The sequence below is a fragment of the Mesoplodon bidens genome, assembly GCF_964165515.1.
Source record: "Mesoplodon bidens genome assembly, chromosome: 1".
Lineage (NCBI taxonomy): Eukaryota > Metazoa > Chordata > Mammalia > Artiodactyla > Ziphiidae > Mesoplodon > Mesoplodon bidens.
This window is the reverse complement of record NC_138176.1, coordinates 168,049,833-168,075,903: the sequence shown is the minus strand read 5'-3', so window position 1 is coordinate 168,075,903 and position 26,071 is coordinate 168,049,833. Positions and strand designations below refer to the sequence as shown.

The window sequence follows — 26,071 nt, the reverse complement described above, 5'->3', positions numbered from 1 at the left end:
CAGGAATTAATATTATATAATATGAAAAATATCATTGCTTGGTAAGTCATTTTTTTCAGGAATGTTAGAGAATAAAAAGTTTATATTTCTAAAGTTTTCTTTCAAAATTCTCACATTTATATCTTTGCCATTTGTCATACCAGTTTACATAATTGATTGGGTAATTTATTAAGAGTTAAAAAAGAGGTATATTTGGAAGAAATTTCTTAACCTAAAAACTGAGCGATGATAGGAATTAAAAATGCCCTACATTCGAAAACTTTCTTTGGATCTTACAAATTGAACTAGATGATGTTTGATCCTCAGATTACAGGAATAAAACTTAGTTTTTCATTCATATCCTTATGTGTGGGTCACAGTCAGTGGAATTAAGAGTACTGTGATTGTTTTCCTAAGGTATAGTGAATATGCACCGTTATAGTATCATCTTCCAACAAGTACTGTTCTCCTTACTCTTCACACTCCTGATTTTCTTTACTTGTGTGTGGTGGGTATTCTTTATTCTTGAGTGCTAAATTTTCTGAGCAGAACATAATATATCCCATTGGATATATTATGTTAGACTTTGCTTGTGTTTACTTCTTACAACTCATTGAAAAATCATTCACTGTTTGTTCCTCACTCTAACTTTGTAAAGTAGAAACTAGTTGGAAATTTTATGAAACGAACAGTATACTATATTAACAAGCAGCAAAATGTAGATGCTGTCTTCAGAATAGCATCATAATTCTCTTCCATTAAATTTTTCAGTTATTGACTTTCCCATAACCTATCTGACCATGTTGTACTTAGTATAATAATTACTGTTTTGGAAAAGGTGAATCTCTTTGTAGTATACTATCCTGAATTTATTTCCATTAATACTTGTGGCTTGACTTCGATGCCAAAATGGCTTTTATGCTAAAGGATGGATTATGTTAGCTAAGGATGGATTATGTTAGCTTGCCTATGTTTACTTTGGTCATTTAGTCACTGCCCAGCTGTTCCACAATTAGAAGCTCTTGCTGCTGCGAGTAGCATGCTTATGATCATCAGTATTATTTTTATTTTTATCAGAAGTCTGTGCTATCTTTTTTTTCAATTTATTTTATTGAGGTATAGTTGATTTACAGTGTTGTGTTCATTTCTACTGTATAGTAAAGTGACTCAGTTATACATATATATATATATATATATATATATATATATACATATATATATATATACACATTCTTTTAAAAAATTTGTTTTGGAGTTTAGCTGCTTTACAATGTCCTGTTAGTTTCTTCTGCACAGCAACTTGAATCAGCTATACATATACATATATACCCTCTTTTTCTGGTTTTCCTTTGCATTTAGGTCACCACAGAGCATTGAGTAGAGTTCCCTGTGCTATACAGTTATGTTCTCATTAGTTATCTCTTTATTATACATAGTATCAATAGTGTATATATGTCAATCCCAATATCCCATTTCATCTCACCCCCCCCTTGGTATCCATACGTTTGTTTTCTATGTCTGTGTCTTTATTTCTGCTTTGCAAATAAGATCATCTATACCATTTTTCTAGATTCCACATATATGCATTAACATATGATATTTGTTTTTCTCTTTCTGACTTATTTTACTCTGTATGACAGTCTCTAGGTCCATCCACATCTGCAAATGACCCAATTTCATTCCTTTTAATGGCTGAGTAATATTCTATTGTATATATGTACCACATCTTCTTTATCCATTCCTCTGTTGATGGACATTTAGGTTGTTTCTGTGTCCTGGCTATTGTAAATAGTGCTGCAGTGAACATTGGGGTGCATGTGTCTTTTTGAATTGTGGTTTTCTCTGAGTATATGCCTGGGAGTGGGATTGTTGGGTCATATGGTAGTTCTATTTTTAGTTTTTTAAGGACTCTCCATACTGTTCTCCATAGTGGCTGTATCAATTTACATTCCCACCAACAGTGCAAAAGGGTTCCCTTTTCTCCACCCTCTCTCCAGCATTTATTGTTGTAGATTTTTTGATGATGGCCATTCTGACTGGTGTGAGGTGATACCTCACTGTTTTGATTTGCATTTCTCTAATATGATGAGCATCTTTTCATGTGTTTGTTGGCCATCTGTTTGTCTTCTTTGGAGAAATGTCTATTTAGGTCTTCCACCCATTTTTTGATTGGTTGTTTTTTTGATATTGTGTGCTATCTTTTAATAGACTTTTAATTTGCACGTTTGATCATTTTCATATCATACCTTTTCTGTACATACTACCATTCTGAGGTATAGTCCTAATACTAAACCAGGATTAAAAGACTAGTATTTAGTCATTGCCTTCCCTACCACATTAGTGTTTGAAATCTTCTCCACTCTCTCGTATTTTACTTTTCTTCTCAGAAACAAAACAGATATATAGATAGCTTTCATATTATTGTCAAGAATTATCAATTGTTTATAAAGTATTTAATAATATGTGATATGAGAGTGGAAAGCATTACTTAGAATTTAAATTCTCCTATATACTATCAGCACAAGTATTAATTCTTTATAAGTATATGGTATGTTGCTTTCTGCTTTTTCCATAAGGTTAGTCTTCCAAGAAATTCTGAACTACATTCCAGTGACATTCATTTTTATTTAAAAGTTTTCTTTAATAAAAATACTTCTATTTTAAAATGAATATAAATACATGATCAAATTGTAGAAAATATCGAAAAGGAAAAGGCTTATGTCTAAAATACTGATGGGCTGTTAACGGGGTTCTTCTGTTCATTTTTGTTAAATTCTAACGAAAAATACTGAACATGTTGAATACCTTTTTATATTCTGATAATCTCTTTGAACAGTAAATATAAGAACATCCCTTATTATATTTTGGTTTTCATAAACTACAAATGTTCATTTCTTACATTTTGTGTTCTTTTGACTTTATCTTAATTTGCTACCTATATTTTCAATGTCATTTTCATACATTTGTTTATTCATTCACTCTATTTTAATTGTATCATCATAAGCTGCCAGAATTCCTTCCTAGAATAGTACAGCATATAAACAATTATAATATGAACTATATTATATTCTGTCCAATGATAATCATTAGAATTTAATCATTCCACTATTTTTGAATATTTTGTTTTAAACTTTATTGTATCTTATGGTAATATGTTCAGCTCTTGCATATAGCATTATTTATGATTTGGATTACTTCCTTAGGGTAGAGTCCTAGAAATGGATTTTTATGATAATAGTATATAAAAATTTTTGTGATTCTTGATATGTATTGCTAAATTACCTTCCAAAAGAGTTCTGTCAATAACACTGCATGATTATATCAGCTTTTTCACATCTCTAGTAATGCTGAGTATTAATAGTTTATACTCAACCAATTTAATGTGCAGAAGTCTGTTTACATGTTTTTGATTACTAGTGAACGAAGCTGATTCTTTTTCAACATTTATCATTTTTCTTCTGTTTATTGTTCATTTGTCCATTTATATGAGCCATAATAGTTTCTTTTTCTCATATGAGAATATCAAAATAGTATTTTTAAAATATTGAATCAATAAATTCATTAAAAGTAAATGTTAAAATATATAAAATGGTAATTAAAATATTAAAAAAATCTTTTGGGTAAAGGTAACCATTTTTCATATTTGTTAAACAGGTTTTATCCTTTATATTTTAAGTTTTTAATTTGTTTGATTTTGCTTTTATTTAGAAATACTTTAAATATTTTTGTTATCACATTTGTTGTTTTTATTCTTTGTTTGCTTCTGTCAACTGCAGACTCTCATCCAGAAGTTTGATAAGCACTGAATCCAGTTTTCTCTGGCATTTTATTTAAGTAATGTTGCCTCTGGAATTTTTTAGCATCATAAAAGCTGCATACTTTATTAATTTGAGCTTCATAAATCCTACCAGATTGCTGGTAGGAAAATGTATCAGCTACTGTTCTTTCAATTGTGTTTTTGTTTGTTTGTTTTTGGCTGCATTGGGTCTTCATTGCTGTACACGGGTTTTCTCTAGTTGCGGGAGTGGGGGCTCTTTCTTCGTTGCGGTGCGGGGGCTATTCTTCATTGTGGTGCATGGGCTTCTGCTTGTGATGGCTTCTCTTGTTGCGGAGCACAGGCTCTAGGCACACGGGCTTAAGTAGTTGCAGCACGTGGGCTCTAGAGTGCAGGCTTATTAGTTGTGGTGCATGGGCTTAGTTGCTCCACGGCATGTGAGATCTTCCCGGACCAGGGAATGAACCTGTGTCCCGTGCATTGGCAGGTGGATTCTTAACCACTGTGCCAACAAGGAAGTCCCAGTTGTGTTTTTTGATTGAGGTGTTTGATATGCCCACTCCATTCCGACGGAGAAGCTCAACCAAATGGAGAAAGTAAGAATGTATCTATAAAGTACTAAAATTGCTGCACATCTCTCCCTATAGAAAAAAATCACATACTGGAAATATATAGAAGTTCCCTGCAAAATATAAAGATATCATAAACTCTGTCATCACTAAACAACTTAGAAAATAAGGTTTTTATATAATTATATATCCCTGCAAAGCTGTAATCATGGTTTTGAGGCTTATTAACGTTTTAGCCTGAACTTTTTTGTTCTTTCATTAAATATACACAGTCCTTCATCTTTTCCTAGCATTTTCCACTGTGTACACTGATAGTTTTGACACAGATAATGTGGACCATTCATACACAAACCGGAGATTTTGTATCAACTAGAAAAGTGTGTAGAGAAAATGTGCCGAATCCATGCAAGAGATTAAAGAAAATAAACTTTTCCTCAATGCAGTTAGTTCCGTGAACAGAAATTTTTCTGGGTTTGATAATCAACTACTTAGGAGTTCCCTTTTTTTTATATGATTTTTCTTCTCTCCTGTATTTCCTAACACCATCTAACTGATCATCCGAAGTAGAAGTCTCAGAATTGTTTTCCCTCTGCCACATCTTTCACCTCCAGTTATTTATCACATCTGATGTCTTAAACTTCAGAAATGATTCCTTAGCTTGATCACTTCCCTGTAGCCCCTTAACTCATCATCTGATCTTAGGTATGAACTTTTCCAAAGGCTGGCGATCTTCCTCTTTTTATTCTACCCTGTCCACAGAAGAGTGCTATCATCATTTAAAAAAAAAAAATCTGCCTTTCACACTATTAGTAAACAGATGTTAAATATTCCTAGTTGCCTACTGAAGAATGTCTAAATTGATTAGCCTGGCACAGAGAGTTTTGTCAGTTTTTACTATTTTACCTACATTGCCTGTAACTTATTTTCTGAATATGTTTTCATTTTACCCATACTGTTGAATATTTTTTCTCCCTTATTTGTCAACTTACTGTTCAAATGTTAAACTTTCCCTGCCTCTTTCATTCAGAAACACTTACTTCTCTGCTCTGTGTTTTGTTTTGTATATAGTTCTATTTATATAATTGTATGGAAAGTTGCTCTTTTCTTCCATTATAAGGTGAAGTAGATTTTAAAATGTTTTTATTAGAAAACAATTTATATGCTTATTGCACAATCAAAACAAATGTATATAAGATCCATAATTGCTTGTACTTTGGTGTGAACCACTGTTAACACCTTGGTTGTAGTCTTCCAGGTCCTTTTCAGTACACATGTATATTGGATAATTTTGTTTGCAGTATACATATATATATTGCACTTTTCTTGGATTATATTGTGCATATGTTTTGGTTACTTAATATTTCTAAACTGAAATATATGGGTAATATCTATCAGTAGTATAAGTCTACAACTTTAAAAAATATTTAACTCTTTAGTAGAAGCAATGCGTACACACAGTAAAAATAAATCAAAGTGAAAAATTAAGCATTTCTCTCTAAGACTTCCAGTTTTCTGAAATGGACCTACCCTATCATTCATCAGAATTCATCAGGATTTATAAGGCCAAAATTTGGAATAAGACTAATTTGCCCATTGATTCTCACTGCTATTTATTCTCTGTGCATATTATGCTGGAGGTTCTAGTGTCTGCACTAAGGCAGGAAAAGAGGAGAAAACATTTTTTTCCTTGTTCACAAATTATGATTGTATATGTATGGCAAAAACAGAAGAATCATTGCTATTAACTAGAGATGTTAGCAACTTGATTGGATAAAAAAATTGATGTAAAGATTATATTTCTAAATACCAGCAACAAATAAAAATTAGGTTTAAACAAATATCATTTACAGTATGTTAAAACGTAGGAAGTATGAAGTCATGACTGTAAGAGATGAGAAGGATTTATGGCACAAATTATGAAACTAATAGATGTTAAAGACCTAAATAACTATACCGTGGTATATACCGTAATGGATTGGGCAGTTGTCAGGGTTGGGGGGTGCTTGCTTCATGGATCTTAGTTGCGCAGCATGTCGGCTACATGTGGACAATTTAATATTGGAAAGATATCACTTGTCCTTGTGTGTGTGTGTGTGTGTGTGTGTGTGTGTGTGTGTGTGTGTGTAATTGCAATCCTAGTCAAAATTCTGACAAGTTATTTTTTGGAAATTGACATCTAGTTGTGCATTTATGTGGAGGTCCAAGAGGGCCAAGAATAGTCAAAGCACTCATGAAGAGGGCACTTGTCCTTCCATTAAGACTGATAAAACAATAATATCTAAACAGAAATGGAATTTTTGCAGGGGTAGGCATATAGATCAATGAGTCAGAATAAAGAGCCCCCCCCTCTCCTCTCTCTCTCTCTCTCTCTCTCTCTCTCTCTCTCTATACACACACACACACATACACACACATATATATAGTTGTCTGTCTATTTGTCTGTCTGTCTGTCTTTCGGTCTTTGGTAGTGGTGATGGTCATGGTAGTTAAACAAGTGCTGAATTTCAAAATACTATTTTTAAATTGTATATTTATTTCAGGTACCTTTAAGAAATTTATAAAAAATAAAACTGAACTAAAAACGAAGAAACAATTTTAAAAAACCTTCCCTTCTTCTCCACTCCATACGGGGCAAACACTAACAGGTTTTTTTTTTTAATTAAAAAAAATCAATTTATTTTTGGCTGCGTTTAGGTCTTCATTGCTGCGTGTGGGCTTTCTCTAGTTGCAGCAAGCAGGGGCTGCTCTTCCTTGTGGTTATGCAGGCTTCTCATTGCGCTGGTTTCTCTTGTTGCAGAGCACAGGCTCTATGTGCGCAGGCTTCAGTAGTTGTGGCACATGGGCTCAGTAGTTGTGGCTCATGGGCTTACTTGCTCCGCGGCATGTGGGCTCTTCCCAGACCAGGGATCGAACCCGTGTCCCCTGCATCGGCAGGCGGATTCTTAACCACTGAGCCACCAGGGGAGTCCCGTGACTTTATGACTTTAAACAATATACTTAAAGCCTCTTTTTAAAAAGTTGATCATTAACACGAGATACTTGTGGACTCTTTTCAACTGAAGGAATGAGAATAAGAAAACTTTTCATCTCTCCATTCTTCCATCTTCAAAATGTCAGTGTTATAGATGATGTTTTTACATTCTGTTTTATAAGTATAATTAAATGTTACATATTTTATCTCTGCATAGCTTCGAAAGTTGAAAACCAAACAAAACATCATTACTGAATAACTAGGTAGATATTTTTCTCTGTAGAACCAAGTAGTGTGATTGAATCAACTCTTAGAAGAGAAAATACAATCCTTTGTTATTAAAATTTGGACTATGTAGGGGAGAATTTTACATGAAAAAAATATAATAGACCCTCATTTAAATTTCTTTCAAAATACTTACACTTTTCCAGAGTCATACACAGTTGTCACTTTTTCCGTTTTTTTTTTAAACCCCATACAATTTTTTTTCTTCCTCCCTTCCTCCTTTCCTTTCTTTCTTTCTTGGCCATGCTGCAGGGCTTGTAGGATCTTAGTTTCTTAGTTCCCTGACCAGGGATTGAACCCGGGTCCTCAGCAGTGAAAGCACCAAGTCATAACCCCTGGACCATCCGGGAATTCCCTCTTATGTTTCTTTTTGATTTATACACCAGCATAGAATACAGTAGTTCATTGTCTTTTAGCTTCCTGTATTAAGGCTGGTGTTATTCTGATTCTTATTCCTTTTTATGTAGTGTGTTATTTTTCACCCCAGAAGCTTTTAAGGTTTTCTCTTAATATGAGAGTTCTGAAATTTAACAAGGTATGTCCAAGTGTGGATTCCAGTCCCTACTTCCGGGTATAATAGCTTGGTGTTTGGAGATACCTGAATATTATATATATATATATTTTTTTTTTTTTTCTCTTTTGACGACTTCTTTTTTTCCTAGTGTTTCTTTCTTACCCTTCGTTATCTCTGTTCTCCTTTTCTGTCATTCATGTTAAATGGATCTTGGCCCATCTAATTCATTCTCTGTTCCTTTTAAGTTTTCTTTCATACTTTTCATCTCTTACATTTTTGATCCAATTTCTGGGTATTTTTCTTAATTTCAGTTTCGTTCTCTTCATCTTTTTAAAATCTGTGTCCATTTTAATTGCTTAGGTCATTGATTCAACTATTAATTTAAAAAATTCAATGGTGGTAGTTAATTTATAGCAACTCTGTTATTCTCTAATTGTTCTTTTTTCATATAACTAGACAGGTAAGTTTCCCCGAATTGTCTCTGAGAAAAAACTAGGCAGAAAGTGAAAAACAGTGTGAGAGTTCCTCAAAAAGTTAGACTTAGGGTTACCATTTGACCCAGTAGTTCTACGCCTACGTATATACCCAACAGAAATGAAAATGTTATATCTACACAAAACCTCGTACATGAATGTTTATAGCAGCATTATTCCCAATAGCCAAAAGATGAAAGCAACCCAAGTGTCCATTGTTGGATGAAGGGATAAACAAAATATGGTATATCTATAATGGAATGTTATTCAGCAATAAAGAGGAATAAAGTACTGATATATGCTGTAGCATATATGAATCATGATAACATTATGCTAAGTGAAAGAATCCGGTTAACAATGCCATACACATATATATTATTCCATTTATGTAAAATGTCCAGAATAAGTAGAAATACAGAAGATAGAAAGGAAATTAGTGTTTGTTTAGTCAGGGGAAGATGATGTAAGATTGATAGCTAAAAGGGTATGGGGTTTCTTTTTGAGTTAATGAAAATATTCTAAAATTGATAGTGATGATGGTTACAGAAGTATAAATATATTTTAAATGATCAGATTGTAGACTTCATATGGTTGAATTGTATGATATGTGAATTATATCTCAATAAAGCTGTTATCAAAAAAAAGAAAAAAGAAAAAGGCAGGCAAGGAATCTACACAGTTCCTAGATAAAAGAGGACTTTTTCATGACAGATTAGAGCATTTAAACAGATCTGACTCTTGTGGGTAAGGTAGGAGTGGTTGGGCAGCTACCCTCGTGTACCAAATATAGTATTTAAAGAAATTGCTCTTGCTGTTATGTCTCCTGTCACTGCTTTGTCAATTCTGTTACATTTGCTTTCTGTTAAATTAGAATTTGTTATTTCTCAAATTCGTTGTCTGTGCGTGGCATCTTTCCTTGCTTTGTGGTGCTGTTATACTTTTGTTCATTTTCATATATAAAAAACATACTTTTTGACATTCAGTCAGAGTTGGAAGGGGAAGCGAGCATATGCTTCCTCTTCCATCTTGAAATGTGAGGTTCTATAATTTTTATACCCCTTGAACTAATTTTAGAGATAACATTAATAAGCAAATTTTTGGTTTCTGTAGAAAACTCTCAGTTGACTGGAATGAGGAGAAATACACTGATCTCTATGTGTTTGTAATTAAGTAATTCTGAGACTGCAGTTCTGAATTTGACTAACCAGTGAGTTGTATGTGACCTTTGTTGGACAGTCTGCTCAAATACTTTATGCTTCACTTTCCTTGTTTGTTAAATAAAGGCATTCTGTTTATCCCTTTTAGTTTTAAAATTGATCATGTTTACAGTTGACCCTTGAACAACATAGGTTGAACTGTGTTGGATCCACTTAATAAGTGGATTTTTTTTTTCAATAAACATAGTTTACAGGTCTTTAAGTGTGGGGAAATGTTTGTGTTTGGTTAGAGATCACAGTATGTGGAATCAAAAGCACTAGGGTTTGAGTCCTGACTTTATCCAAACTGCTTTAGCATCCTGCCCTTGGGTGAATCATTTATCAATTCCTTTATTTTTGAGGCAGAGATAACTGTCCCCGGATTTTTCCACAGAGGGGTGGGGGATTGGTGTTTGACGCCCCTCTTCCCCTTCTATCCTGCCTGAACAACTCACAGTGGAAGACCTTCACATAACTTTTACAGTCTGCCTTCAGTGTCCATGGTTTTATATCCATGGATTCAACTAACTGTGGATTGTGTTGTACTGTAGTATGCAGGTATTTATTGAAAAAAAAATTGAAAAATATAGGAGCTAATAGTACCCACCTCATAAAGTTGTGAGCATTTAAAATAATGATGATTTGGATAAAATGTTTAAAACAAAATTTTTGGCACACATAATAAATATTATATAAATGTTAGCTGTGGAACCTCACCCTAAAACGTCGGAGGGTTCTGAAATCCTGTAAGTGTTAGAAAAACTGAGTAATAGTCAAACAGGTTTCTTTGTTTCATATATCTCAGTGCCTTTAATATACTGATACGCACTATGAAAATTCAAGATGGAAATAGAGTACACACATTTCCTATGCTTATTTGGTCACATAATCCTTTTTCTCTAGATCGTCTTGCAAAGCTAGTGTTCTTTTTATTTTTTTTTTAATTTTTAATTTTTTGCGGTATGCGGGCCTCTCACTGTTGTGTCCTCTCCTGTTGCGGAGCACAGGCTCCGGATGCGCAGGCTCAGCGGCCATGGCTTACGGGCCCAGCCACTCCGTGGCATGTGGGATCTTCCTGGACCGGGGCATGAACCCGCGTCCCCTGCATCGGCAGGCGGACTCTCAACCACTGTGCCACCAGGGAAGCCCACTAGTGTTCTTTTTAAACCATAATAGTCTAGAACCATATTGGTCCAGTCAGGTAGCGGCTAGCCTTGAGGTTATAGATACTCAAATTTAAGTTAATAAAGTTAAATAAAGTTTAAAATTTTATCTAAAATAAAACTCATCAGTCACACTAGCCACCTTTCAAGCGTTCAATGGCCACGTGTGGCTAGTGGCTGTCAAACTGGACACACAGATACAGAACATTCCCACTGGAGTCAGAAAGTTCTGTTGGATGGTGCTGGTAGAATTTGATAACAAAAACAAACAATAGAGTATGTAGTTGGTTTACTGTAATTTTAGTATCTATAATAAATTTAGGCCCATCTAGTTCTTCCCGAAATATTATAGTTGTTTGATTCTTAGTCATTGGAAGGAAGAAATTAATGATGATGGAACGCAGAAGACTATAACTTAAGGAAAGTTCTTGAGAAAGTGAGAAAGGATGGTGTTGCTGTAGCAACAACAAACCGGGTGGCCTACAACAGAAATTTATTCTCTCAGTATTCTTGGGAGGCAGAAGTCTGAAATCAAGGTGATAACATGGTTGCACTCCTTGTGACCAGCCTAGCGGAGAATCCTTCCTTGCTTCTTCCAGCTTTTGGTGGGTATTGGCATTCCTTGGCTTCCTTGGCATATGGCCACATCACTCCAATCTCTGTCTCCATCTTCACCTGGTCTTCTCCTCTCTGTCTTCTCTTTTGTCTGTTGTAAGAAGACCTGGCGTTGGATTTAGGGCTCACCTGGGTAATTCAGGAGGGAGGATCTTACCTGAAGATCCTGAACTTAATTATGTCTGCAAAGACCCTTTTTTCAAATAAGATTACATTCACAGGTTCTGGGGGGGAACATATCTTTTTGGAGAAATTGGCTTTTGAAAGTGGAATGACCTCAAACGAACATGGCAGTTGATCACTGTTTGTTTACTTTGTCTGTTCATTCTTCCTCTCTCCAATCTCTAATATCACTCTTAGTTATTACATAGTTCAGAAAGTAATTACAAGAGAACATTTCCTAAATTACCACAACTAACCACCTATCTGCATCTGGGACTATGTACTTTGTTTTCTCTCCTGTTAGTATTAGGTGAATATTATTAGTGGTATACAAATACTGCTGTTAACATTGTGGCAGGTTTGCTAATTGTGTTTATTGGCATCTCAGGGTTTTGTAGATGGGATCTGAAGGCAATTGGAAGTATGGAAGTGGGTATAATAACTGTATTTTTCTTACTCCTAATGTAACCATTTCTGTATTTGCCTCTTTTTATATTTTGAAGTTCTGTGAAATGTTTCATTTGAGTAAAAAGATCTACTTCCATACTTAAAAATTTAAAGTTTTGAAAATACTTTCCAAGACTTGCGTCTTTTTTGAATACTCTGTTCACATCCCAATCTCTCTCTTCTTTGACTGATCTTCTGTAGCACTTGCTGTCTACGTTGCATACATTTTGTTGGTTGATAACCTGGTATTTTAAATTGTTCTTTTTCATGTGTATTCATCCTTTTGTCCCTCCAAAGCTTATAAATCCTTTGAAATTAAAGTGTATACGTATGCCCTTTGGTTATCTCCCACAGCATCTAACATGTTAGAGATATGTAGTAGGGAATATTGACTTGTGATCTGGATTATTAAATGCTATGTAATTTGAGACTATTAGAATCAGTATCCATAGCCCGTTGTCTGGGTATGTGTAATTCTAGGGGTTTATATGGATCATCTTATATGAAAAGTTTTATGTATAGTTAGTATATGTATTTTCCTGGAGAGAAGTTCTCTAGCTTTTATCAGATGCCAAAGTAATGAAGTATCAAAGGTTTAGTTCATCCCTCTCTGCCCCTATATTTGGCAGATACAGAAATTGTGTCACTAAGGAGCTTTCCTAGAATCATACAACCCAATGTAATTTCCCAAGTCTTTAAGTTATAAACCAATAGCCTTTATGATATCTAAAACTTCTAGAACTTATTAGAATATACATTTGTAAGGATTTTAGAGTTCAGCACTTAATATAGGAAGATATGCATTGCTTATAAATAATAATTTATAAAGTTTTATTTTTACCTTCTGTTTAGTTTAATGGCTAATTATGGTCAGCCTATATATTTTAAATTCTTATAGTTGTACACTTGTGGAAAAAATTTCTTAAATATGGAAATTTAGCAAAGTTGTTTTTTATACAACATTTTAATTCATTTATTCAACATAATTATGTAGTTCAAAAAGTTTCACTAACTGTGATTTAACGAACTTCTAATCAGAAAAATTTGCATTGTGACAACTGACAAATGCTAACTTACTTTTTTCTACTGTGATTTCCTTTTAGGTTTGATGAACTTGTAAAAAAATTCAAAGTTGAATATCATGCTGGTGGCTCTACCCTGAATTCAATTAAAGTGGCCCAGGTTGGTTAATTATTTTAAAGGTGATAAAGAAATGGATTCAGAATGATTATAGATTTTTGGTCATTGTGCATAATTATTCCAATCTATATTTTGTTGCTATAGAATATTTCTGTTGGTTTTGAATGTTTATTATTCATTTACATTTCTTCTTAATTTCTTGTGGAATCCTTTGATTATTATTTTATATTTCATGTTATTGATTTGTAGAAATTCTGCATATTTTATAGATAGTATTCTTTTTTATTCTATAAATTCGAAGTATTCCTTATTTGTCATTTGTACTTTAACTCTGCTTATCATGTCTTTTACTTTGCCAAAGTTCTTAGTTTTTTTTAATATAGTTAAACTTCATGGATTCTGCATTTCATATAATGCTTAGAATGGAATTCTTACAACAAGATACTATCAGTTTTCTTGCTGTATATATAAATACATATATACCTATATATCTACATAGTTTTATGTATGTATGTGTAAATTTATGTATCTGTGTCTATACCTATATACGTCTTCCAGAGGGTAATTGGATAAACTCATTTTGACATATACTCTACAAGTTACCAGCGTGACCTAATTTTAAGTGGGAGTGTTAGTGTTCTATTTAAAGTTCCAATTATGAAGGACATGCAAAAGCTTTACAAACTTCTGGTTCTTACCTCTACGATTTGTAAACTAGCTCAAAATCCCACTAACTGCAGTCAAAGGTTAACTCTGATGGACTCAGGTCATTTTGATTTTTTTATTGATTAATGCTTTCCCTTTGAATTTTAATTATGGGCCAGAGAAGTGGAAAACTGACAAACAAAGGTTAAACAATTTCTGGTTTTTTAAACTAACTTTTATTAGATTTAGACATACACTGTATAATTATCCTGCATACTTCCAAAGCTCAAATTTAATCATAATATTAAAATATTGTAGGTTGTAAAATATTGTGTGCAGTGGCCTGAGGAGATGAGGTCTTTGTATTTGTTCAGCTGATTTTGTTTGTTTGTTTGTTTAACATTCCGGTGGTCACTTTGTGAGCTCAGGTTAATGGAAAAAAGACAGTTTACTTCTGTATTCGTTTTCTCAGGCTGCCGTAACAAAATACCACTGACTGGTTAGCTTCAACAACAGAAATTTATTTTATTACAGTTTTGGAGGCTGGTGCCATCTAAGATGAAGGTGCTGTCAGGTTTGGTTTCTGGTGAGGCCTCCTTCCTGACTTGTAGATGGCTGCCTTCTCACTGTGTCCTCATGTGGGGGTGGGGTAGTAGGGGGAGCGTTCGGTTCTCCAGGAACCAAATCAACTGTATCTTAGTCTTGGATTTTCCAGCCTCCAAAAAATTTTTTGTTGTTGTTCAAGCCATCCAGTCTGTAATATTTTGTTATGGCAGCCTGGGCAGACTAAGACAGGTTATATACCCAAAAGAATTGAAAGCAGGGTGTGGAAGACATACATGTAAACCCATGTTCATAGCAGCATTATATTCACAATAGCTAAAATGTGGAAGCAACCCAAATGTCCTTCAGTGAATAAATGGATAAACAAAATGTGGTATATGCACATAATGGTATATTTTTCAACCTTAAAAAATAAGGAAATTCTACCACATACTACAATATGGGTGAATCTTGAGCATATATACTAAGTGAAATAACCCAGTCACAGAAGGACTAATGATGATGGTTCCAGTTATATGAGGTATCTAGGTTAGTCAAATTCATAGAGATAGGAAGAAGAATGGTGGTTGCCAGGAGTTGTGGGAAGGGGAAATGAAGAGTTATTGCTTAATGGGCATAGCGTTTCAGTTTTACAAGATGAAAAGAAAGAGTTGTAGAGATAAATAGTGGTGATGGTTGTACAACAGTGCAAATGTACTGTATGCTTTAAAATGATTAAAAAGGTAAATTTTGTATATGTCTGTTACTACATTTAAAAAATAAATCAAAAATAGATTCTAGAAATGCTCCAAAAGGGAGTGATATCAACTTGATTCAAGTTACGGATTTCATTTGTTTATTCAATAATCAGTGAGGCGACATAACAAGTCAAAAGCATGGGCTTGCTCTCGGGGCCATGGGAGTCCATTAGAACTGGGTTTGAGTTCAAGCTTTGTCACTTTATTGGCTATGAAAGCATGAGCAACTTTTATGGGCCTTTCACCTGTAAATGGAGGTTAATGCTTATTGCAGGTGGAAGTTGTAAGGATTTATGAGATAATGAATGTTTTTTAAAAATTATGCTTCTTTTTGTTTTAATTAATTAATTAATTAATTTTGGGGGGCTGTGTTAGTCTTCGTTGCTGCGCGCAGGCTTTTTCCAGTTGCAGTGCACGGGCTTTCTCTAGTTGCGGTGAGCGGGGGCTACTCTTCATTGCAGTGCGCGGGCTTCTCATTGCAGTGGCTTCTCTTGTTGCAGAGCACGGGCTCTAGGCATATGGGCTTCACTAGTTGTGGCACGTGGGCCCAGCAATTGTGGCTTGTGGGCTCTAGAGTGCCAGCTCAGCAGTTGTGGCGCACGGGCTTAGTTGTTCCTTGGCATGTGGGATCTTCCCCGACCAGGGCTCGAACTCATGTCCTCTGCATTGGCAGGCAAACTCTTAACCACTGCACCGCCAGGGAAGTCCCTATCCTACTTTTCAAAAGAAAGTTTGGAGAGGGCTTCCCCCCCCCATTTTTCTGAATTTTCTTCATCTTTACAGAATGTAAATTTACCCATTCATGGACAGAACAACCAGTTTTTTGGCTCTCATTCATTTAAAAATACTTATTTCAATCTAGTCTTCCGTTGAACATCTTGTTTGGGTTTTTAGTTCCCCTACTATTTTGAGAGGGCTTTTCTTTTACATCTGATTGATGATTCAACTACATAATTGCCCAGTTATAATTTATGACTAGGGTAACCACAGAGTTTTGAAAAACATTCCTTTAGAAGTACTTTTCTTTAGAAGGAGAATTCTTCAGATTTTCCTTGGCAGTCATTAATAGGAAGAACTGATTCCTTTGCACATAAAGCAGATATTTGTTGGGCATCTGCTATGTGCTAGTCATTGTGCTAGGTAGTAGCTGGTAACATAAGCTATGTCATCTAAACTTTAAATAAAATGTGATAAAATATTTAGAGCCTTAGAGTGAACAATCTTGATATAATCTTGCTTGAATCTATTGTGAATGAATGAGGTTGAGCTTTACGCTGTTTAAGAAGTCTAACCAGGGACATCCCATCCAGGAAGGTTCTGGTTTTTGTTTTCTGTTAATGCACTTGATTGGTTGATTTTGGGCTTTTGTCTTCTTTTCTTATTCATTTGTGTTCTCCTTCACCTCTGAGAACAACTGGATTACAGTCTTCCATTTTCTCTATCACTCTAGGTTACTGAAGAAGCAAATACTGGACAACAAATACCAGTTCAGTGTAGCTACACTAACTGAATGTATGCTAGGTGCTGTGAACTGTAGATCTAAAATTAGGGCCAAGAATAAGAGTAAGAATTCAATCATCGTCGAAGTATTCATAAACCATTTTTTTAAGACTTTTTTTATTTTTTGATGTAGACCATTTTTAAAGTTTTTACTGAATTTGTTACAGTATTGCTTCTGTTTTATGTTTTGGTTTATTGGCTGCAAGGCATGTGGGATCTTAGCTCCCAGACCAGGGATCGAACCTGCACCCCCTGCATTGGAAGGCAAACTCTTAACCGCTGGACCACCAGGGAAGTCCCCATAAACCATTTAATTCTATATGTTTTTCATTAGCATATGCCATCTGTAATACGTGTTTTTTGTTACAGGTATTTTGAAAATAATTCAGTTCTTCTGTAAAGACAAGAAGAATAACAAGATAGATGAAATTCATAGATAGTAACCTGGTAGGTTTTAAGATTGAGGCAAAACTCATAGGATATTTTAAGTATAGATAGTAAATAAACAAGTAGCTTGGGAAACAGGCAAAGTTGATACAATTTGTTAAATATAAATAGCAAGTAAGTTTGTAACCTGTAAGACTGCTAAAGACAGAATAAAGAAAACCTGTGTTGTAACAAACAAGAGTATTACTGATACATAGAAAGAGATGGAAAGACTGTATTATGATCATATACCACTAGGCCCACCTCTCCAAAGATCACTCATTAGTGAAACTTACTATGTTCTCATTCTAACCCCCACATGCATATAACCCAGGAAAGGCAAATAAAGCCATGGCTGTTCAGGCTCTTTTCCAAAGTGTTCCTGATTTTTAATATCTCCCAGGGACTCCTGTCTGTAGGCCCCCTTGCTCAAAGTGTGGCCCTGTTTTCATAATGATACCATCATCATCAGGGAAGGCAGATGAGGTGAAAAGCAGATGATGTTTGAACATTCAGGCAGTGTGGTTCTTATACTTGTTTGCACCCTGTGTGATAACTTACTCCAACTCTCTCCCTTGCTTCTTGTGTGTTTTAAATGGATACATCTGTGATTTAAGCATCTTAATTTGGTTGGTAGGCCCTTTCCGTTCTGTGTCCTCTGGGATAGTTTGCTTATGTATGTATTGATACTTGGAGTCTACCAGGGCTTTAAGATAATTTCCTCACATCACACCAGGTTTAGATCAATTTTTCCTTGTTCGGTAGTTTAACAACAATAACTCTCATGGTAGCTATGGAAAAATATGCTGAAACATTGAAAGAGAATGTTACTTGGCAAAAATCATCACCTCTATGAAAGAAGAACTGGAAGTCATATGAAGAGTAAAGGTTAACATTGACAATGTAGAGCTCATTCTGTCAGATCTTACCAACAGTCATACTTTGATGTATCAAGTGATGTGGCAACTCATGTCAACAAGAAAATGTTCCCATTAGCTCTTAGATAATTTAATTTGTTAAAACATGTTTTTGAAGATTTTAATGAAACCACAGGCAACATAAAACAGTATTGTTGATATCATGTCCAAATATAATTTCTAGACTTTTCTCATCTACATATTTGACAGACAGTACAAATTTAAATTTTGACAGATTCTATTCAGTGTAAAATTATTAATGAAAATAAAGATTTTATCTTCTAAATATCCTGCACACCTTGTATACAACACTGCTAAAAAAAAGGGATGTGATTTGCTTACCTATGATATTGATGCTTTCATAGTGAACGTTTTTGGTCACTTTTCAGTTCTTTAAAAAAGTACAGATGCACTTAATATGATTTTTGACTTAAAAAAACTGGAAGGAGATAGCCTCCTTGGACATGTGCCTAAAAGATGGCTATAATTGTTGCTGGACCTAGAAAATATGTCCTGCAGTATGATATTTTTAGAATGTGAGACAAGAAGAATGTCCTTATCTAATGTGGCAGGCAGTACATTGAAGATGAGAATGCAGAGAAAGATTACAGTAAAACAAAAATTTATATGCCATTTCTCCAAAAGTGTTTGATGATATTTGAAGAGGCCATAAGGAGGCTAGGAAAAACTCATACAACAAACAAATGACTCATTTTTATGTAATATGACTGCTTTATATCTCAAGAGCAGGAAAAGTTCACTATAGAAGGGCAGCCAACTTAAATAGGGCTTTCTCAATGTCTTTACTAAAACTGTAAGTTACTTGGAATCCAACTTTGGTAACAGAAATTGCAATCACCATTGTGGTTTGGAGTGTTTTGAAATTATGTTCATTTTAGGCATGGATAGTATATGTAATGAATCTATAAATGCAAGGGACATGATTGAATAAGCAGTTGGAATACCAAAACAAGCATTTAGATAGATTCGAGGTAGATAAATATTTTGTAGAGCTAGAAACTAATTCTTGTATATCTAAATGCCTGCTATTGCTAGTAAATAAAATCCTAAGTATTCCATGCTCAAATGCTTTTGTTGAAAGAATATTTAGCTTGATGTCATCATGTTGGACTGACACCAAGAATGTGGAGATAACAGCAGAGCCATAAGTCAAAGTGAAATTTACTTTTAACTATATTCAGTTTTATCACACATTAAAGAAGGTGTCCTATGGTTTTAATCAGTTCAAAGAAGTATTATTGGAAAGGAAACACACAGAGTTAAAATATTCTTTTATTTCATGGGACAAAAAGGAACACGTCATTGTTATTTTTTTCTAAATTTTTGTAACATCTGTTTAATCCAACTGTACTTACTCTTCTTTTTACAAATTTTATATTTATGTACGTTAAGAACATACAATATGGCCTATAGAAATTTAAATACGTAATAGAGAGTTTTAAAAAGTTAAAATAAGTTGCTATATTTATTTAAACAAAAGAAATGATGGTTATATTTTTCCCATACATATACTGTTTAGTTAGTCCTTCTTTTAATTATTACTAATTGCCACTTGTTAATTATTCATATTGTTTCATTTAAATAATAGCACTTATGTAACAGAAAAGGAAATAATACAGAATAGTATATAATTTCAATTAAGTACTGAAATAATAACCATGGACTGGGTGGCTTAAACAAGAGAAATTGATTTTCTCACAGATCAAGGAAGCTTAGAAGTCTAAGATCAAGGTGTTGGCTACTTTGGTTTCTTCAGGGTCCTTTCTTCTCTTGCTGCTTCTTCAAATATTTGTCCTTCTGTGCATACCCTTCGTGTCTCTCTGTGTGTTCCTATTAATTCTTATAAAGACACCAGTTAGATTGGATTAGGGCCTAACGTAAATGCCTCATTTTAACTTAATGACTCCTTTAAAGCCCCAATCTCCAAATATAGTTGCATTCTGAAATCTTGGAGGTTAGGGCTTCAACATATGAGTTTTGGGAGGACACAGTTAGTTCATGACAAGTACTCATTTGTTTATATTTTTCAATTTTTGGTAGTATACCATTTTGATTCCCATCTTCTTTACTTTTTTGTATGTATTTTAGTTATTTTCTTGGTTAATTTGGGGATTACAATTAACATTCGAAACTTATAACAACCTAGTTTGAATAGTACCAACTTAGTTTCAATGGCATAAACACTGTGCCCCTTTATATCTCCATCCTCCCCATTTATATTGTTGTTGTCCCTGATTATATCTTTATACATTGTGTGCTCATTAACACAGATTTATAATTATTGTATAATTCATTTTACCTTTTAAATCCTCTAGGAATAAAAGAGGAGTTGCAGACCAAAAGTGTGGTAATACTGGCTTTTTTTTTTTTTTACCTTAGAATTCTTCATTATTTTCTTCTTCAGGGACTACTTGGCCATTTTAAAGGCACATCAAGTTTTTTTGTTTTTTTTTTTTAACGTCTTTATTGGAGTATAATTGCTTTACAATGGTGTGTTAGTTTCTGCTTTATAACAGAGTGAATCAGTTATACATATACATATGTCCCCATATCTCTTCCCTCTTGCGTCTCCCTCACTCCCACCCTCCCTCTCCCGGCCTCTAGGTGGTCACAAAGCACCAAGCTGATCTCCCTGTGCTACGCAGCTGCTTCCCACTAGCTATCTATTTTACGTATGGTAGTGTATATATGTCTATGCCACTCTCTCACTTTGTCCCAGCTTACCCTTCCTCCTCCCCATATCCTCAAGTCCATTCTCTAGTAGGTCTGTGTCTCTATTCCCGTCTTGCCCCTAGGTTCTTCATGACCTTTTTTTTTTTTTTTTTAGATTCCATATATATGTGTTAGCATACGGTATTTGTTTTTCTCTTTGTGACTAACTTCACTCTGTTCAGCCACTATGGAGAACAGTGTGGAGGTTCCTTAAAAAACTAAAAATAGGGCTTCCCTGGTGGCGCAGTGGTTGAGAGTCTGCCTGCCAATGCAGGGGACACAGGTTTGAGCCCTGGTCTGGGGGGATCCCGCATGCTGCGGAGCAACTGGGCCCGTGAGCCACAGCTGCTGAGCCTGCGCGTCTGGAGCCTGTGCTCCGCAACAAGAGAGGCCGCGATAGTGAGAGGCCCGCGCACCGTGATGAGGAGTGGCCCCCACTTGCCGCAGCTAGAGAAAGCCCTCGCACAGAAATGAAGAGCCAACACAGCCATAAATAAATAAATAAATAAATAAATAAATAAAATTTAAAAAAAAAAAAAAAAAAAAAAACTCAAAATAGAACTACCATATGACCCAGCAATCCCACTACTAGGCATATACCCTGAGAAAACCATAATTCAAAAAGAGACATGTACCAAAATGTTCATTGCAGCTCTATTCACAATAGCCCGGAGCTGGAAACAACCTAAATGTCCATCATCGGATGAATGGATAAAGAAGATGTGGCACATATATACAATGGAATATTACTCAGCCATAAAAAGAAACGAAACTGAGCTATTTGTAATGAGGTGGATAGACCTAGAGTCTGTCATACAGAGTAAAGTAAGTCAGAAAGAGAAAGACAAATACCATATGCTAACACATATATATGGAATTTTTAAAAAAAAATGTCATGAAGAACCTAGGGGTAAAACGGGAATAAAGACACAGACCTACTTGAGAATGGACTTGAGGATATGGGGAGGAGGAAGTGTAAGCTGTGACAAAGCGAAAGAGAGGCATGGACATGTATACACTACCAAACGTGAGGTAGATAGATAGTGGGAAGCAGCCGCAGAGCACGGGGAGATCAGCTCGGTGCTTTGTGACTGCCTGGAGGGGTGGGATACGGAGGGTGGGAGGGAGGGAGATGCATGAGGGAAGGGATGTGGGAACGGATATATATGTATGACTGATTCACTTTGTTATAAAGCAGAAACTAATAAAAAAAATTTAAAAAGAAGTAATAAGCAAAATGTATATCAGTAATAGGTAGTAAAAAAAAACTAAAAATAGAACTACCATATGACCCAGCAATCCCACTACTGGGCATATACCCTGAGAAAACCATAATTCATAGAGAGTCATGTACCAAAATGTTCATCGCAGCTCTGTTTACAATAGCCAGGACATGGAAGCAACCTAAGTGTCCAACAACAGATGAATGGATAAAGAAGATGTGGCACATATATACAATACTGGCTTTTATATTTTCCTATGTAGTTACCTTCATCACTGTTCTTTATTTCTTGTTATGTTTTTGGGTTTTTTTTTTTGCGGTACGCGCGCCTCTCACTGTTGTGGCCTCTCCCGTTGCGGAGCACAGGCTCCGGACGCACAGGCTCAGTGGCCATGGCTCACGGGCCTAGCCTCTCTGCAGCATGTGGGATCTTCCCGGACCGGGGCACAAACCCGTGTCCCCTGCATTGGCAGGCAGACTCTCAACCACCGCGCCACCAGTGAAGCCTCTTGTTATGTTTTTAGGTTACTGTCTAGTGTCGTTTCATTTCAATCTGTAGGACTCCTTTTAGCATTTCTTGTAGGGAAGGTCTACTATTAACAACCTCCTTAAGCTTTTGTGTTTATCTGGGAATGTCTTAATTTTTCCTTTATTCTTATTTATTTATGTATTGGCTGTGCTGCGCAGCTTGTGGGATCTCAGGTCCTCAACCAGGGATTGAATGTGGGCCACAGCAGTGAAAGCCTGGAATCCTAACCACTAGGCCACCAGGGAACTCCCTATCCTTTACTCTTAAAGGATAGTTTTGCCAGATATAGAATTCTTGGTTGATAGTTCTTTTATTACTTGAAATATGTCATAGCATTGCCTTCTGGCTTCCATGGTTTCTGATGAGAAATCAGCTTGCTTGCTTGCTTATTTATTTATTTATTTATTCATTCGTTTGTTTACTTGTTAGTTTGTGGCTGCATTGGGTCTTTGTTGCTGCACACCGGCTTTCTCTAGTTGCAGCAAGCGGGGGCTTCTCACTGCGGTGGCTTCTCATTGCGGAGCACGGGCTCTAGGCATGTGGGCTTCAGTAGTTTTGGCACGTGGGCTTCAGTAGTTGTGGTGCACAGGCTTAGTTGCTCTGTGGCACGTGGGATCTTCCCAGACCAGGTCTCAAACCCATGTCTCTTGCATTGGCAGGCAAATTCTTAACCACTGCACGACCAGGGAAGCCCGAGAAATATTATTAATATTATTGAGGACCCGTTATTCTTGACAGATTGCTTCTCTCAGCTTTTAAGATTCTTTCTCTATCTTTTGATAATTTAGTCAAGTCTTGGTGTGAATCTCTTTGGGTTTATTCTCCTTGGAGTTCATTGAACTTCTTGGATGTGTAGGTTCATGTATTTCATCAATTTGGGAATTTTTTGACCATATGTCTTCAAATATTTTTTTCTGCTCCTTTCTCTCTTCTGCAATTCCTACAGTACATATGTTGGTGTACTTGATAGGGTTTTGTTTGTTTATTTTTGTTTTAATGCTTCTTTGGAAAGAGTTTGGAGCTGCATACCCCATCAAGTTGGTCCATAATTATCATTATATATGTATTTTTTGGTCTGTTATATTTGTTCCTGTGTTGGGATTCTAAACAGTTGGTCACTCTGTTTTAAGGCCAGTGGCCTGTTGTTTTCTATTCTTATGCTGGGCTATTGTTTTTCATAAACCTTACCTACTTAACTTACTTGTATTACCTCTTTGCAATCTTTATTTTATACTATTGTATACTCTCTCAAATTTTAGAGCCTCATAACAGCCTGTGAGATAGGAAAAAAGATGTGATCTCATTTTAATGAAAAGGATTCTGATTAAATAGATAGATAAAAATGCCATGGTTGGTAACTAAGCAGATCAGAATTAGAACCCAGGTCTTCTAACTGGAAACTTCTGATTGCTCTCCTTACTGGAGATTTCTCTCTCTTCACTAGTGGACTTCAGTTTTGACTTGTCCATATATGTTAGATTTGAGTAGCGTTTCACATACTGTCTCCACTTCTTACAGTCTGCTTCAATTTGGGAAGAATTGGAGGTTGTCAGAGAGAATCAAGTAGCCATCATTTTTAATACAGTTCTAATTAAACCAACTCTTTCCTTCATCTTCTGAGGGACAGCAGTTTTTTTGGTGTTTGGATATCTTTTTGCTCCATGTCAGTATATGTTTTTTTCTGACTCGTATTTTTCAGAAGCCTCATGACCAGCTACATGTGGTATTCCTATATTGTTTTAAGTTATATAAGTTCACTATTAAGTTTCCTGCAAATTGATTTACTGATCTTTCTAATGTTCTATACCTGTTAAAAATTAGTCATTTTTGCATATGTTCTGGGCATCTAATCAAATATTTTAAGTGCCTTCTCAGTCTTTGTTACCTGAAGTATAAGTAGATCATTGTTGGAATCAATTATTTCTTCTTCCTCTCATCCCCCAAAGTGTTGAGGCTATATGGATTTTTATGATTTGCTATTCAATAATAAAAAGTAATCATATTCTTATTACTTTAATAACTGCCATTTTTTCTAAATAAAGTATATTTTTCTTTCTCATTTAAAGCAAAGATCTTAGGGATAAAATGTATTCATTCTTTGCTGTAATTGAATCATTTATTGAAAACTACTAAATGTGTATATGTTCCTTGCCAAATAGCCCTCTCTCCTCCATTTTTCTTCAGGAAGTAAAATATGTTCCTAATTACAAATTTTCTTCCTTAATCATTTATATAAATCCATCAGTAGTAGATTTGATTCTTTTCTTCCATAAGTATTAAACGTTTCTCTTGGTCACTTGAATTCTTATATCCTTACTTCTAATTCCTCACCTCGTTCTCTCATTATTGACTTTTCAATCTTCCTTTTTCTCACCTCTCTCACAGTTAGATAAGCCTCTATGTTTAACTTCTAGTGAAATTTTAAGCAAGCTTTTGTTTTGTTTTTCATGAAAATTTGAGAAAACTGTCTTGTGCCAGTATTTTTATGTTTTATACAGGATAGCTGCTGGGGTGTGTGGAGCGGGGAGGGGTGCTTTAATTGTTTTTTTCATACAAACATCATGTAATGAACCAGTTTTCAGAATTGTGTTTTAAAGTTTTCCCAAACTCTTTGTATATTGAGTACCTAAAAACATTTTTATAAAGTTTATACAATTATGTTTGAATGAATAGAAACATGTTCAACCCAGAATTGTAAAGTTGGTATTATAAGAACCATGTAGCATTTCCAATTAAGTCATAGTATTTAGAAATTAAAATTGATGAAAATTGAGAGCCTCATGTTTTCTTTTATAGACCTTTTTTTAAAAAAAAACAGTTAATCTATGTGGCTTTCCTGTATGAATAAATATTATTCTGATTATCTCTTTTTATGACCTATTTCACCTGAAAAAACTATATAGAGATTAAAAGGCATTTTAGTAGAAATATCTCAGAATCTGGGAACAGTGCAGACTGCTTAGATCTAAAGAGAAGAAACGACATTGGAGTGATCAAAGAGAATTCTCCCTTCTAATGCCTTACACCTGGAGCAGTTGCAGAACTGTCAATAGCACAACTACATTTATAAATATCAGAGCAGGATGTGGCAGACGGTGATATAACACAGAGTCTTGTCAAACCTTTATGTCACTAAAAAGGAGGTTTCTTTTAGTGCCAATTTTAAGATTAATGAATAATTTTAAGTAACTTAGGTCTTACAAAATAAAGTTGACTATTAAAATTGTGAATTTCTCCTTGCAATTGAAAAATTTAAGTATGAATTAACACCTCCCTTCTTTGGTAATCTTTTTCTTTGTTGAATAAGACTGTGAGAGATTTTAGTAGCTAAACTAAGGTGAAGAAAGTGTTTTGTTTTCCTGAAGGATATTTTTAATGTGTTTGTGACATCCTTCTATGTTAAATCAGATTCTTTAATGTAAAGCAAAACCTATATTTTCGCTCTTCCTTCCTTATCTCCCCCTCCTCTTTTCTCTTTCCTTCTTTTCTTTTTGCTTTTCGTCCTTTAA

The 26,071-nt window shown here is 34.9% G+C and overlaps 1 protein-coding gene across 4 annotated transcripts in view; it reads left to right on the top strand.

Moving 5' to 3' along the window:
- Positions 1–26,071, top strand: part of ADK (adenosine kinase) — a 509,588-nt gene that overhangs the window by 170,366 nt on the left and 313,151 nt on the right. For all 4 annotated transcript variants that reach the window (XM_081244849.1, XM_081244846.1, XM_081244848.1 and 1 more), the window contains exon 4: positions 13,253–13,331. In XM_081244849.1, coding sequence (XP_081100975.1) covers positions 13,253–13,331 — 79 coding nt within the window. The remainder of the gene's footprint in view (positions 1–13,252; positions 13,332–26,071) is intronic.